At 48.9% G+C, this 17,662-nt stretch overlaps 1 protein-coding gene across 1 annotated transcript; it reads left to right on the top strand.

The window, feature by feature from the left end:
• Nucleotides 1–10,572: 10,572 nt before the first annotated feature.
• LOC148473216 (uncharacterized) lies at nt 10,573–11,571 on the top strand. Its single transcript, XM_088459939.1, has one exon. It carries the CDS (start codon nt 10,573–10,575, stop codon nt 11,569–11,571), a length of 999 nt encoding a protein of 332 aa, XP_088316065.1.
• The last annotated feature ends 6,091 nt before the right edge of the window (nt 11,572–17,662 follow it).

Below are 17,662 nucleotides of genomic sequence, written 5' to 3'. Positions count from 1 at the left end.
CAGGTGATATTACACATAAATGCCAGGGGAGGGACAGGCTACATAGCAGGAAATGAGACAATAACATAGTCAGGTGAGATTACACATATATGGCAGGGGAGAGGCAGGCTACATAGCGGGAAATGACACAATAACATAGTCAGGTGAGATTACACATATATGGCAGGGGAGAGGCAGGCTACATAGCGGGAAATGACACAGTAACATAGTCAGGTGAGATTACACATAAATGGCAGGGGAGGGACAGGCTACATGGCAGGAAATGAGACAATAACATAGTCAGGTGAGATTACACATAAATGGCAGGGGAAAGACAGGCTACATAGCGGGAAATGACACAATAACATAGTCAGGTGAGATTACACATAAATGCCAGGGGAGGGACAGGCTACATAGCGGGAAATGACACAATAACATAGTCAGGTGAGATTACACATATATGGCAGGGGAGGGACAGGCTACATAGCGGGAAATGACACAGTAACATAGTCAGGTGAGATTACACATAAATGACAGGGGAGAGACAGGCTACATAGCGAGAAATGACACAGTAACATAGTCAGGTGAGATTACACATAAATGGCAGGGGAGGGACAGGCTACATGGCGGGAAATTACACAGTAACATAGTCAGGTGAGGTTTCACATTTATGACAGGGGAAGGACAGACTATATAGCGGAAAATGACACAATAACATAGTCAGGTGAGATTACACATATATGGCAGGGGAGGGACAGGCTACATAGCGGGAAATGACACAATAACATAGTCAGGTGAGATTACACATAAATGGCAGGGGAGGGACAGGCTACATGGCAGGAAATGAGACAATAACATAGTCAGGTGAGATTACACATAAATGGCAGGGGAAAGACAGGCTACATAGCGGGAAATGACACAATAACATAGTCAGGTGAGATTACACATAAATGCCAGGGGAGGGACAGGCTACATAGCGGGAAATGACACAATAACATAGTCAGGTGAGATTACACATATATGGCAGGGGAGGGACAGGCTACATAGCGGGAAATGACACAGTAACATAGTCAGGTGAGATTACACATAAATGGCAGGGGAGAGACAGGCTACATAGCGGGAAATGACACAGTAACATAGTCAGGTGAGATTACACATAAATGGCAGGGGAGGGACAGGCTACATGGCGGGAAATTACACAGTAACATAGTCAGGTGAGGTTTCACATTTATGACAGGGGAAGGACAGACTATATAGCGGTAAATGACACAATAACATAGTCAGGTGAGATTACACATAAATGGCAGGGGAAGGACAGGCTACATAGCGGGAAATGACACAATAACAGAGTCAGGTGAGATTACACATAAATGGAGGTGAGGGACAGGCTACATAGCGGGAAATGACACAATAACATAGTCAGGTGAGATTACACATATATGGCAGGGGAGGGACAGGCTACATAGCGGGAAATGACACAATAACATAGTCAGGTGGGATTACACATAAATGGCAGGGGAGGGACAGGCTACATGGCGGGAAATGACACAATAACATAGTCAGGTGAGATTACACATATATGGCAGGGGAGGGACAGTTACATAGTGGGAAATTACACAATAACATAGTCAGGTGATATTACACATATATGGCAGGGGAGGGACAGGCTACATGGCGGGAAATGACACAATAACATAGTCAGGTGAGATTACACATAAATGGCAGGGGAGGGACAGTTACATAGCGGGAAATGACACAATAACATAGTCAGGTGATATTACACATATATGGCAGGGGAGGGACAGGCTACATAGCGGGAAATTACACAGTAACATAGTCAGGTGAGATTACACATAAATATCAAGGGAGGGACAGTTACATAGCGGGAAATGACACAATAACATTGGGCCTGATTCAGACCCACTCGCGAGCGGCTGTACGCTCGCAAGTGGGTCGATGGTCTGCACTGAGCATGCGCACGATGGAGGGAGCTCCGTCGTGCGCATGCGCCAGACACGACGAGCGAAGGACTTTCCTTCGCTCGTTGTGTCCGATCAAAGGGGGCGTGCTGTCAATGTTGATTGACAGCACGCCCCCTTTGGTGGGCGTGCCGGGGGCGTGCCTCCCTGACGGGGGCGTTCCCACGGGAACGCCTCCCGTCAGAAGCCGGCCCACTGACATCACTAGTGATGTCAGTGGGAGTGATTTTGGCTCTGATGGAGCCAAAATCACTCCGGAGCTTGCGGTTGAAAACCTCAACCGCAGGCTCCGGCTCGCAATTTCGATGGTCGCGATGGTCACGACCATCGCGGCCATCAAAATGCACGCTCGTATAGCCTGTGGGTGGTGACCCACAGCTATACGAGCGTCCAGGAGGACGCTCCATGAAAAAGGAGCCCGGCCCTCATGCAGAGCGTGCGCTCTGCTCAGAGCGTACGGCTCTGAATGAGGGCCATAGTCAGGTGATATTACACATATATGGCAGGGGAGGGACAGGCTACATAGCGGGAAATTACACAGTAACATAGTCAGGTGAGATTACACATAAATGGCAGGGGAGGGACAGGCTACATAGCGGGAAATGACACAATAACATAGTCAGGTGAGATTACACATAAATGGCAGGGGAAAGACAGGCTACATAGCGGGAAATGACACAATAACATAGTCAGGTGAGATTACACATAAATGGCAGGGGAGGGACAGGCTACATAGCGGGAAATGACACAATAACATAGTCAGGTGAGATTACACATATATGGCAGGGGAGAGGCAGGCTACATAGCGGGAAATGACACAGTAACATAGTCAGGTGAGATTACACATAAATGGCAGGGGAGGGACAGGCTACATGGCAGGAAATGAGACAATAACATAGTCAGGTGAGATTACACATAAATGGCAGGGGAAAGACAGGCTACATAGCGGGAAATGACACAATAACATAGTCAGGTGAGATTACACATAAATGCCAGGGGAGGGACAGGCTACATAGCGGGAAATGACACAGTAACATAGTCAGGTGAGATTACACATAAATGGCAGGGGAGGGACAGGCTACATGGCGGGAAATTACACAGTAACATAGTCAGGTGAGGTTTCACATTTATGACAGGGGAAGGACAGACTATATAGCGGTAAATGACACAATAACATAGTCAGGTGAGATTACACATATATGGCAGGGGAGGGACAGGCTACATAGCGGGAAATGACACAATAACATAGTCAGGTGAGATTACACATAAATGGCAGGGGAGGGACAGGCTACATGGCAGGAAATGAGACAATAACATAGTCAGGTGAGATTACACATAAATGGCAGGGGAAAGACAGGCTACATAGCGGGAAATGACACAATAACATAGTCAGGTGAGATTACACATAAATGCCAGGGGAGGGACAGGCTACATAGCGGGAAATGACACAATAACATAGTCAGGTGAGATTACACATATATGGCAGGGGAGGGACAGGCTACATAGCGGGAAATGACACAGTAACATAGTCAGGTGAGATTACACATAAATGGCAGGGGAGAGACAGGCTACATAGCGGGAAATGACACAGTAACATAGTCAGGTGAGATTACACATAAATGGCAGGGGAGGGACAGGCTACATGGCGGGAAATTACACAGTAACATAGTCAGGTGAGGTTTCACATTTATGACAGGGGAAGGACAGACTATATAGCGGTAAATGACACAATAACATAGTCAGGTGAGATTACACATAAATGGCAGGGGAAGGACAGGCTACATAGCGGGAAATGACACAATAACAGAGTCAGGTGAGATTACACATAAATGGAGGTGAGGGACAGGCTACATAGCGGGAAATGACACAATAACATAGTCAGGTGAGATTACACATATATGGCAGGGGAGGGACAGGCTACATAGCGGGAAATGACACAATAACATAGTCAGGTGAGATTACACATAAATGGCAGGGGAGGGACAGGCTACATGGCGGGAAATGACACAATAACATAGTCAGGTGAGATTACACATATATGGCAGGGGAGGGACAGTTACATAGTGGGAAATTACACAATAACATAGTCAGGTGATATTACACATATATGGCAGGGGAGGGACAGGCTACATGGCGGGAAATGACACAATAACATAGTCAGGTGAGATTACACATAAATGGCAGGGGAGGGACAGTTACATAGCGGGAAATGACACAATAACATAGTCAGGTGATATTACACATATATGGCAGGGGAGGGACAGGCTACATAGCGGGAAATTACACAGTAACATAGTCAGGTGAGATTACACATAAATATCAAGGGAGGGACAGTTACATAGCGGGAAATGACACAATAACATTGGGCCTGATTCAGACCCACTCGCGAGCGGCTGTACGCTCGCAAGTGGGTCGATGGTCTGCACTGAGCATGCGCACGACGGAGGGAGCTCCGTCGTGCGCATGCGCCAGACACGACGAGCGAAGGACTTTCCTTCGCTCGTTGTGTCCGATCAAAGGGGGCGTGCTGTCAATGTTGATTGACAGCACGCCCCCTTTGGTGGGCGTGCCGGGGGCGTGCCTCCCTGACGGGGGCGTTCCCACGGGAACGCCTCCCGTCAGAAGCCGGCCCACTGACATCACTAGTGATGTCAGTGGGAGTGATTTTGGCTCTGATGGAGCCAAAATCACTCCGGAGCTTGCGGTTGAAAACCTCAACCGCAGGCTCCGGCTCGCAATTTCGATGGTCGCGATGGTCACGACCATCGCGGCCATCAAAATGCACGCTCGTATAGCCTGTGGGTGGTGACCCACAGCTATACGAGCGTCCAGGAGGACGCTCCATGAAAAAGGAGCCCGGCCCTCATGCAGAGCGTGCGCTCTGCTCAGAGCGTACGGCTCTGAATGAGGGCCATAGTCAGGTGATATTACACATATATGGCAGGGGAGGGACAGGCTACATAGCGGGAAATTACACAGTAACATAGTCAGGTGAGATTACACATAAATGGCAGGGGAGGGACAGGCTACATAGCGGGAAATGACACAATAACATAGTCAGGTGAGATTACACATAAATGGCAGGGGAGGGACAGGCTACATAGCGGGAAATGACACAATAACATAGTCAGGTGAGATTACACATAAATGGCAGGGGAGGGACAGGCTACATAGCGGGAAATTACACAATAACATAGTCAGGTGAGATGACACATAAATGGCAGGGGAGGGACAGGCTACATGGCGGGAAATGACACAGTAACATAGTCAGGTGAGATTACACATAAATATCAGGGGAGGGACAGTTACATAGCTGGAAATGACACAATAACATAGGTGATATTACACATATATGGCAGGGGAGGGACAGGCTACATAGCGGGAAATGACACAGTAACATAGTCAGGTGAGATTACACATAAATGGCAGGGGAGGGACAGGCTACATAGCGGGAAATGACACAATAACATAGTCAGGTGAGATGACACATAAATGGCAGGGGAGGGACAGGCTACATAGCGGGAAATGACACAATAACATAGTCAGGTGAGATTACACATAAATGGCAGGGGAGGGACAGGCTACATAGCGGGAAATGACACAATAACATAGTCAGGGGAGATTACACATAAATGGCAGGGGAGGGACAGGCTACATAGCGGGAAATGACACAATAACATAGTCAGGTGAGATGACACATAAATGGCAGGGGAGGGACAGGCTACATAGCGGGAAATGACACAATAACATAATCATGTGAGATTACACATAAATGGCAGGGGAGGGACAGGCTACATAGCGGGAAATGACACAATAACAGAGTCAGGTGAGATTACACATATATGGCAGGGGAGGGACAGGCTACATAGCGGGAAATTACACAGTAACATAGTCAGGTGAGATGACACATAAATGGCAGGGGAGGGACAGGCTACATAGCGGGAAATGACACAATAACATAGTCAGGTGAGATGACACATAAATGGCAGGGGAGGGACAGGCTACATAGCGGGAAATGACACAATAACATAATCATGTGAGATTACACATAAATGGCAGGGGAGGGACAGGCTACATAGCGGGAAATGACACAATAACAGAGTCAGGTGAGATTACACATAAATGGCAGGGGAGGGACAGGCTACATAGCGGGAAATGACACAATAACATAGTCAGGTGAGATGACACATAAATGGCAGGGGAGGGACAGGCTACATAGCGGGAAATGACACAGTAACATAGTCAGGTGAGGTTACACATAAATGGCAGGGGAGGGACAGGCTACATAGCGGGAAATGACACAATAACATAATCATGTGAGATTACACATAAATGGCAGGGGAGGGACAGGCTACATAGCGGGAAATGACACAATAACAGAGTCAGGTGAGATTACACATAAATGGCAGGGGAGGGACAGGCTACATAGCGGGAAATGACACAATAACATAGTCAGGTGAGATGACACATAAATGGCAGGGGAGGGACAGGCTACATAGCGGGAAATGACACAGTAACATAGTCAGGTGAGGTTACACATAAATGGCAGGGGAGGGACAGGCTACATAGCGGGAAATTACACAGTAACATAGTCAGGTGAGATTACACATAAATGGCAGGGGAGGGACAGGCTACATAGCGGGAAATGACACAATAACATAGTCAGGTGATATTACACATAAATGGCAGGGGAGGGACAGGCTACATAGCGGGAAATTACACAGTAACATAGTCAGGTGAGATTACACATAAATGGCAGGGGAGGGACAGGCTACATAGCGGGAAATGACACAATAACATAGTCAGGTGAGATTACACATAAATGGCAGGGGAGGGACAGGCTACATAGCGGGAAATGACACAATAACATAGTCAGGTGAGATTACACATAAATGGCAGGGGAGGGACAGGCTACATAGCGGGAAATGACACAATAACATAGTCAGGTGAGATTACACATAAATGGCAGGGGAGGGACAGGCTACATAGCGGGAAATTACACAATAACATAGTCAGGTGAGATGACACATAAATGGCAGGGGAGGGACAGGCTACATGGCGGGAAATGACACAGTAACATAGTCAGGTGAGATTACACATAAATATCAGGGGAGGGACAGTTACATAGCTGGAAATGACACAATAACATAGTCAGGTGATATTACACATATATGGCAGGGGAGGGACAGGCTACATAGCGGGAAATGACACAGTAACATAGTCAGGTGAGATTACACATAAATGGCAGGGGAGGGACAGGCTACATAGCGGGAAATGACACAATAACATAGTCAGGTGAGATGACACATAAATGGCAGGGGAGGGACAGGCTACATAGCGGGAAATGACACAATAACATAGTCAGGTGAGATTACACATAAATGGCAGGGGAGGGACAGGCTACATAGCGGGAAATGATACAATAACATAGTCAGGGGAGATTACACATAAATGGCAGGGGAGGGACAGGCTACATAGCGGGAAATGACACAATAACATAGTCAGGTGAGATGACACATAAATGGCAGGGGAGGGACAGGCTACATAGCGGGAAATGACACAATAACATAATCATGTGAGATTACACATAAATGGCAGGGGAGGGACAGGCTACATAGCGGGAAATGACACAATAACAGAGTCAGGTGAGATTACACATAAATGGCAGGGGAGGGACAGGCTACATAGCGGGAAATGACACAATAACATAGTCAGGTGAGATGACACATAAATGGCAGGGGAGGGACAGGCTACATAGCGGGAAATGACACAGTAACATAGTCAGGTGAGGTTACACATAAATGGCAGGGGAGAGGCAGGCTACATAGCGGGAAATGACACAGTAACAGAGTCAGGTGAGATTACACATATATGGCAGGGGAGGGACAGGCTACATAGCGGGAAATTACACAGTAACATAGTCAGGTGAGATTACACATAAATGGCAGGGGAGGGACAGGCTACATAGCGGGAAATGACACAATAACATAGTCAGGTGATATTACACATAAATGGCAGGGGAGGGACAGGCTACATAGCGGGAAATTACACAGTAACATAGTCAGGTGAGATTACACATATATGGCAGGGGAGGGACAGGCTACATAGCGGGAAATTACACAGTAACATAGTCAGGTGAGATTACACATAAATGGCAGGGGAGGGACAGGCTACATAGCGGGAAATGACACAATAACATAGTCAGGTGATATTACACATAAATGGCAGGGGAGGGACAGGCTACATAGCGGGAAATTACACAGTAACATAGTCAGGTGAGATTACACATAAATGGCAGGGGAGGGACAGGCTACATAGCGGGAAATGACACAATAACATAGTCAGGTGATATTACACATAAATGGCAGGGGAGGGACAGGCTACATAGCGGGAAATTACACAGTAACATAGTCAGGTGAGATTACACATAAATGGCAGGGGAGGGACAGGCTACATAGCGGGAAATGACACAATAACATAGTCAGGTGATATTACACATAAATGGCAGGGGAGGGACAGGCTACATAGCGGGAAATTACACAGTAACATAGTCAGGTGAGATTACACATATATGGCAGGGGAGGGACAGGCTACATAGCGGGAAATTACACAGTAACATAGTCAGGTGAGATTACACATAAATGGCAGGGGAGGGACAGGCTACATAGCGGGAAATGACACAATAACATAGTCAGGTGATATTACACATAAATGGCAGGGGAGGGACAGGCTACATAGCGGGAAATTACACAGTAACATAGTCAGGTGAGATTACACATAAATGGCAGGGGAGGGACAGGCTACATGGCGGGAAATGACACAATAACATAGTCAGGTGATATTACACATAAATGGCAGGGGAGGGACAGGCTACATAGCGGGAAATTACACAGTAACATAGTCAGGTGAGATTACACATAAATGGCAGGGGAGGGACAGGCTACATAGCGGGAAATGACACAATAACATAGTCAGGTGAGATTACACATAAATGGCAGGGGAGGGACAGGCTACATAGTGGGAAAAGACCACGGAGGTCATTCTAGTATGACAGGAGTGACATAAACCTCTGGTCTGTCACTGGGCACGCTTGGCAATGCAAAATGGGTTTAGCAGTCCTCAGTTAGAAGGGTGTGGTTAGAGTCTGTGATTTAGCCAATTAGCACAGGTTATGTGGGGGTGGAGTTTGAGCTGGAGATTTATGGGTAAATTAGACTCCATTCTCCCTCTTTTCTTCTGTAGATTGGTGAAGTACTGTCAGATTATTGCTCTGTGTATTTGCCAGTATTACGGTTGCCAGACTTAATATAATTGTTTTATTTGTGCTTTATATTGTTATAATACCCCCCCTTTTTTGCCTTGCTAGCTTCTATCTTTCACTCCTTACACTTCTCTTCTCTACCACTTTTCATGCCTTCCCCTTTTTCCTTCCCTTTACCTTCTTTTCTCTATCCCACCCTCATGGATTGCCCCCGGCGTTCTGTGGGCATACCTGCCCGATACCTGATTGATGCGGTGGCCGCGGGAGCGGGATCACAGATCTCCATGCGCGTCATTCGCGCCTGCGGACCGCAGGCCGCGAACTAACGGCTGCCGTCAGAAGGGGGGGGCTCGCGGCCGGGCGGCTATTAGGCTTTCCAGCTCACCCATCCCAGCCGCACGGCCAGCGCCACGCGCATCACCGCATGTAGCTGGTTTGTCGTCTGGCCAGGGTGCCGACGGGCCGTCCGCATCCCTGGCCAAGAGGCACAGCAGTAGGATGGGAGCGGCCCCTTCCCCTCCTATGCATAGCGCAGTATCCACGGCGCACGCCGGACCTAGCGGCAGGAGCAAAAAACAGGGACCTGCTTCTCAGCGGGGAGCGGCCAAGGTGCCTGCATCCCCACCTGCGCGCGCATCTAGGCGGAGGGGGATCGCGCCCGCCTCCCCCCCACCTCGATCAACCGTTCCCATGGGGTCTCGTGTGTCAAAGCGTACAGCGTGCCCGGCGGGCCACAGCGGCGCGCAGTCCATTAGGGCTGGGGTTATTGGGGACCGGAATGCTCAAAGCAGTGCCGGTTGCGGTTTTGCTAGGCGGGATGGAAGGGGATAAAATGTGCGCCATCTGCGGGACGAGGGGGTTATTACGTCCCCCTCTGACAGCAGTGAGTCCTTTTCCATCGATTGCGGGGTGTCTGAAAGGGATAGTACCCCGCCCTGTGCTGGTTCCACGGACAGGGTGGGGGAAGGTGTGCCTGCGCAGGGTTTTAGTCGCGGGTCTTATGCGGAGGTGGTGCGCAGGTTCACAGCGCCCCGGGCAGTATCCGCAGCTGGATCCGCGGTGCATGCAGTGCTGCGCACAGAGACTGTATCCACTCTGTGCGCATCACTGCTCTCTGCGCTAGCGCCCTTATTGTCTCAGAACAGCACTCAGACGGCTTCGGGAGGGGGCGACGGAACCGTTGCAGCGCTGGCGGATAAGTTTGTCGGCGCTTCGGGTCCCCGGGCGCCCCCAGGAAAGCATCAAGGTTTGGATAGTACAGGCATGGACAAACCCCTGGGCCAGGGGCGATCAATTTCTGTACAAGACAACATTGTTTGTGTTCCAGCAGGAGAAAGCTTATTGGATTCGATGATGCAGCATCAAGACAGAAGCGAAAGGCCCCTAGCCACGGTCGCAGAAGGTGCGGCTGGTCAGTTGGATGGTGAGTCTTCCATCGATCCCGACTGGATCGGTAGCTCCAGTAGTAGTCAGGAAGCACCAGCGCAGCGAAGCAAGAAGCAAAGGCGCCATAGGTCAGAGCAGGGAACAAGTAGTCTTTCCTCCACCTCCTCTGATTCCTCAGAGGAGTCACGACAAGCTGGCAGGAAGAGGTCCAGGCGATATAGGCGCAAGCACCGTTCGTCCAGCTGCAGCATGTCAGTGAATTTGGATTGTTCAGAGGGAGTCTTATGCTCTAATACAGCGGTGCTGCGTGGGGTTTGGCCCAGGATCCGGGACCGGATCAGGCGCGGCCGTTATGTCAACGTATTCGCGCTGACCACCCGGGGAAAAAGAGCTTGGGTATCCGCGAAGAAAAAAGGCGGGTCGGCCCTCGACGTTGTCATGTCCTATCATGTTTGGTTAAAAAACATGTATATCTTTGCCTCTTGCTACTTGGAGACACGTCCCGACGAGCACATGCGCGTGATTAGGTACATGTACTTAATTCATGATATGTTCACCAACTCCAGAGGCGGCGCATGGCGGGTGTATGACGAAGAATTTCGTCGTAAGCAGCATGGTAGGGAAGTTATAGACTTCGGGACAAAAGACGTCGAGATTTTTGTGGATGTCACACAACCACAGCGCACGCAAATGGAGGCGGCACCCTTACAGAGGAGTTTCGGGGGCCAGTCAGCTGCACCAGGGGGAGGATCGGCGCGTGGGGCGGGTCCCAAGTCGGAGCATGGCAAGTGCTTTGCCTTCAACAATGGGCAATGCGCATTGGGCGGGCGCTGTCGTTTTCGACACACCTGCATCTGTTGCGGTGGCCCCCACCCAATTAAGGATTGCTCAAAAGGTTCCGGAGGCCTGTCAGGGGGAAAAGGAGGTAGTGCCAGCCGTGGCCCCAGTGCCCCCTCTACCAAGTAAGTCCACCATTCTAAGCAGGGCCCCCACGCCTGTCAGGGTAAGGGCCATGGCACCATGGCTAGAGGCGTACCCGCTTCAGGACGTAGTCACGTTCTTGCGCGAAGGTTTTACGGTAGGGTTTAGGCTTCCGATAGTAGCTACGGTGCGAGGATGTTCTGGTCGCAACCTTCAATCAGCTCATGACATGCCGTTGATTTTACAAGGGAAGGTAAATAAAAAAATAGAGTTGGGTAGGATCCTTGGCCCTTTCCCGGAAGTTCCAATTCCGGGTCTGGTTTCATCACCGGTTGGAGTGGTCCCCAAAAAAACCCAGGGAAACTTTTGTTTTATTCAGCACCTCTCGTACCCGAGTGGTCTGTCAGTTAACGATGCTATCCTCAATGAACTTTGTCACGTGGTCTATCAATCTTTTGATGACGCGCTTGACTTGGTTCGTTCTTTCGGGGAAGGGGCGCTGATGTGTAAAGTTGACATCGAATCCGCATTTAGGCTGCTTCCCCTGCACCCGGAGGTTTATCACCTAATGGGGTTCAAGATCAACGACGGTTTTTATTTTGATAAATGTCTGCCCATGGGCTGCTCGATTTCGTGTGCCTATTTCGAGAAATTTAGTTCCTTCCTACACTGGTGCCTGTTTAGGGAGACGTGTGAACCGGGTATTGCACACTACCTAGATGACTTCTTTTTAGTGGGACCACGAGATTCCGTCAGGTGCGCGCAGTTGCTTGAAAACACGTTTAAGCTATTTTCCGATTTTGGGGTTCCCATCGCGGTAAACAAAACAGGGGGACCCACCTCAAGATTTTCCTATTTAGGTATTGAAATCGATACGGTTGCGGGTTTTTGTTGTTTGCCGGTAGAAAAGGTGCAGCGATTGCAGGATGAAATAGTGTTGGCCCTGTCGGTTGGTAAGCTGACATTAAAGCAGACCCAGTCGCTGTTGGGTCTTTTCAACTTTGCGTGCAGGTTCATTCCAGTCGGAAGGATTTTCTGCAGGAAGCTTGAAAGACTGACGCAAAAGGCTCGAAGCCCGCATCATTTCCTGCGATTACCTAGCGAAATTCGGTGAGATCTAGTTATTTGGGATTCCTTTTTAACTAATTTTAATGGCATTCGCATTTGGCAAGCCCCCCCGGTATCAAACGTCACATTGCAGCTGTACACAGACGCGGCTGGGGCTTTGGGGTTTCGTGCGATGCTAGGAAAATCTTGGTGCGCTGCTCCTTGGCCCTGCAGCTGGATAGCAGATGGTTTGACCAAGAACATGCTATTATTAGAGCTTTTCCCTATCATGGTCGCGATGGAGCTATGGGGGTGGCGATTGCTAGATAGGGCGATTATATTTTGGTGCGACAATATGGGGGTAGTGGAAGCGCTAAATAGACAGAAAGCGGAGGGTCTGCCCGCCATTAGACTAATTGCGCAAATTATATCGCGTTGCCTTCAATTTAATATCGATTTTCGCGCCAGGCATGTTCCAGGGACTAATAATGATGTTGCTGACGCTCTTTCACGTTTTCAGTGGGCAAGGTTTAGGAGACTTGCCCCTTGGGCAAACATGGTCGGTGATTCAAGTCCCGATTATGTCTGGCAGGTGGTTCGTACAGCATGGAGGCCCTAGCATCCCGGTCCCTGGCCCCTGGGACCTTCAGGGTTTACCTCTCGTCGTGGGAAAGGTGGAGCCGATTGAGGGAGAGGCCGCGAGGTAAGATCAAAATTTTTACCTTACTCGTACATCTGTTTTTGGGGGCTGTGAGACACGGCCAGCGTGCGTTTTTTCCTTGCCAGAGGGGATGGCGGAGGTGGCGGCGTGAGCTACGACAAAAGACGGGCCACTTTGCCACTTTTCCAGACGTCTGGTAAACAGAACGCAGTGGGCAGGGTGCAACGCGGCAAAACCCCCACATCTTTGGTTGGCAACAAAGGGGGGGGGGGTCACTGGGGGTGGTCCTCTAGTGGGTCGCCGGCAAGTTTCGGCGGCTTCATGGGAGGGCTGTACCTAGTGCCTTTCCCCATTTAATTTAATTTTTTGTTCGGTCAGGGGTAATGAAGGGTTGCACCTGCTTGCTGGGTCGACGCCTCAGAATTACGGCCCGTCCAATCATTCATTGGCCCGAAAGGATCTATGATATGATGGGGGCATGGCCGGCCGGCAGGCGCTGCGTTGGTTCGGAGCTGGCTGTTGTTGCCTTATGTTACGCCCGGTGTCGAGCTTTCGCTCATCCCAACTTGGGGACTAGCTACTCGCCCTAGGTGGGGGTCTAGGAATTTTTGTTTTATCACTGGTTTTTAACCTAGGCTCATGCCGGCCGGTGGAAGTTTTGTGTTTTTGCCTCAGGCCAAGTTGGAATCCCCCCATTTTTTCTGCCCAATCACCCTTCATGCTAGGTAATAGGCTTTTCATTAAATAGGCCTAGTGTTATTTCTGACATATCCCCTAGCTCTCAAAATCTTACATAATTTGCTTTTAACCATACCTGCAAAACTTTTATATTAATCTATCTATTTTACTTTTTTCCTGCCAGGATGTCAGCTTGATGACACTTTCATTTGGGTTGTAGGTCATTCCTACATTTTTTGGTTGGCAAGGTCTGTGGTGCTTTTGTCTAATCGAGAGTTACCAGAGATGCCGCATATCCGGTGGATTGGGCACCGGGGTATGCGTTGGGCGCAATTGCAGGAGGTCCTCAGGGACTCAGTGGCCAGGTTTGGGTACCCCCGTTTCCTGGTCATCCATTCAGGGGGGGAATGACCTAACTGACAGGACATGCCTTGACTTGAGGATGACTATCAGGAGAGAGTTGATTGCGCTTGTGGAGGCTTGGCCTTTTTGCAGGATCGTATGGTCTGAAATTGTGGCCAGACTTGTCTGGAGAGGGGCTGGGAGCCCTAGGGCCATAGAGATGTCGAGAAGGAGGATTAATTCAGTGGTTGGTAGAGCCCTTGCTGCCAGCAGAGGGGCAGTAGCCAGGCATGATAATATCTTGGTGTCACAAAGGCAGCTATTTAGACCAGACGGGGTCCATTTATCTAGAGGAGGTTTAGAGATTTTTTCCATAAACTTGTTTCTCTGTCTGAGGAATTTAGATGTTTAGTTCAGTAGCTGGAGGGTAGTTAAGGTGGCGGTGGCGGACTTTGTCCTGTTGGGCCGGTCTTGTATGGCCTTATAGTTTTTGTGGCCTTATAGTTTTGATAGCTTTATTTCATTCCTGGGGGGTTGCCCGTGCGGCTGGGGCGGACTTTAGGGCGTCGTCAGTACCACCGGTCCAGGTGGTACGGTCCCCCTCACTGGCCCGGGGGCCCCCCAAGTTGCAATCCCCGCAGGGTCAGGCAGAAGGCCAACACCCTGCGAGTTGTAGGGAACAAGGGAGCAGTTGGTCCCAAGGTTTGATTGGCCGGGCTGTTCAGGCCCGCTAATTTGTTATTTTTCTTACATTATGTTTGTTATGTCGCTTTGCATAATAGGCCATCCAAGCCCCCGCCACCATTTTTATCCCTCACATTATTAGGTTTAAGAATTTAATAAATAAATAGGTTTGCTTAAATAGTTTACCGTAGTATTAATAAAAAGCTGACCCATTTCATCCAACGCAATGTCTCTGTCTTTATTTTAGTTAAGGCGTTGTGTGATTGTGTTGCATGAGCGTGTGAGGTGATCTGACCTAGAGCGTTTAAGACCACGGAGGTCATCCTTGTATGACAGGAGTGACATAAACCTCTGGTCTGTCACTGGGCACGCTCTGCAATGCAAAATGGGTTTAGCAGTCCTCAGTTAGAAGGGAGTGGTTAGAGTCTGTGATTTAGCCAATTAGCACAGGTTATGGGGGGGTGGAGTTTGAGCTGGAGATTTCTGGGTAAGTTAGACTCCATTCTCCCTCTTTTCTTCTGGAGATTGCCCACCAACCCTCCCTTAGTTGATAAGGTTTCTAGTTGATGTCGGCTTAGGTATGGCGGCCGGTCTTGTATGGACTTATAGTTTTGTGGAGGTCTTGATAGCTTTAGTTCATTCCTGGGGGGTTGCCCGTGCGGCTGGGGCGGACTTTAGGGCGTCGTCAGTACCACCAGTCCAGGTGGTACGGTCCCCCTCACTGGCACGGGGGCCCCCCAAGTTGCAATCCCCGCAGGGTCAGGCAGAAGGCCAACACCCTGCGAGTTGTAGGAAACGAGGGGGCAGTTGGTCCCGAGGTTTGATTGGGTGGGCTTTTCAGGCCCGCTAATTTGTTATTTTTCTTACATTATGTTTGTTATGTCGCTTTGCATAATAGGCAATCCAAGCCCCCACCACCATTTTTCTCCCTCACATAGGTTCGCTTAAATAGTTTACCGTAGTATTAATAAAAAGCTGACCCATTTCACCCAACGCAATGTCTCTGTCTTTATTTTAGTTAAGGCGTTGTGTGATTGTGTTGCATGAGCGTGTGAGGTGATCTGACCTAGAGCATTTATGACACAATAACATAGTCAGGTGAGATTACACATAAATGGCAGGGGAGGGACAGGCTACATAGCGGGAAATGACACAATAACATAATCAGGTGAGATTTCACATATATAGCAGGGGAGGGACAGGCTACATAGCGGGAAATGACACAATAACATAGTCAGGGGAGATTACACATAAATGGCAGGGGAGGGACAGGCTACATAGCGGGAAATGACACAATAACATAGTCAGGTGAGATGACACATAAATGACAGGGGAGGGACAGGCTACATAGCGGGAAATTACACAATAACATAGTCAGGTGAGATTACACATATATGGCAGGGGAGGGACAGGCTACATAGCGGGAAATGACACAATAACAATCAGGTGAGATTTCACATATATAGCAGGGGAGGGACAGGCTACATAGCGGGAAATGACACAATAACATAGTCAGGGGAGATTACACATAAATGGCAGGGGAGGGACAGGATACATAGCGGGAAATGACACAATAACATAGTCAGGTGAGATTACACATAAATGGCAGGGGAGAGACAGGCTACATAGCGGGAAATGACACAATAACATAGTTAGGTGATATTACACATAAATGGCAGGGGAGGGACAGGCTACATAGCGGGAAATGACACAATAACATAGTCAGGTGAGATTACACATAAATGGCAGGGGAGGGACAGGCTACATAGCGGGAAATGACACAATAACATAGTCATGTGAGATTACACATAAATGGCAGGGGAGGGACAGGCTACATAGCGGGAAATGACACAATAACATAGTCAGGTGAGATTACACATAAATGGCAGGGGAGGGACAGGCTACATAGCGGGAAATGACACAGTAACATAGTCAGGTGAGGTTACACATAAATGGCAGGGGAGGGACAGGCTACATAGCGGGAAATGATACAGTAACATAGTCAGGTGAGATTACACATAAATGGCAGGGGAGAGACAGGCTACATAGCGGGAAATGATACAGTAACATAGTCAGGTGAGATTACACATAAATGGCAGGGGAGAGACAGGCTACATAGCGGGAAATGACACAATAACATAGACAGGTGAGATTACACATATATGGCAGGGGAGGGACAGGCTACATAGCGGGAAATGACACAATAACATAGCCAGGTGAGATTACACATAAATGGCAGGGGAAAGACAGGCTACATAGCGGGAAATGACACACTAATATAGTCAGGTGAGATTACACATAAATGGCAGGGGGGAGACAGGCTACATAGCGGGAAATGACACAATAACATAGTCAGGTGAGATTACACATAAATGGCAGGGGAGGGACAGGCTACATAGCGGGAAATGACACAATAACATAGTCAGGTGAGGTTACACATAAATGGCAGGGGAGGGACAGGCTACATAGCGGGAAATGACACAGTAACATAGTCAGGTGAGATTACACATAAATGGCAGGGGAGGGACAGGCTACATAGCGGGAAATGACACAGTAACATAGTCAGGTGAGATTACACATAAATGGCAGGGGAGGGACAGGCTACATAGCGGGAAATGACACAATAACATAGTCAGGTGAGATTACACATAAATGGCAGGGGAGAGACAGGCTACATAGCGGGAAATGACACAATAACATAGTCAGGTGAGATTACACATAAAT

Source organism: Taudactylus pleione, unplaced genomic scaffold (assembly GCF_031769625.1).
Source record: "Taudactylus pleione unplaced genomic scaffold, aTauple2 ptg000954l, whole genome shotgun sequence".
NCBI classification, from domain to species: Eukaryota; Metazoa; Chordata; class Amphibia; order Anura; family Myobatrachidae; genus Taudactylus; species Taudactylus pleione.
The sequence above is the reverse complement of the archived record's forward strand: the minus strand, read 5'-3'. Positions and strand labels throughout refer to the sequence as shown.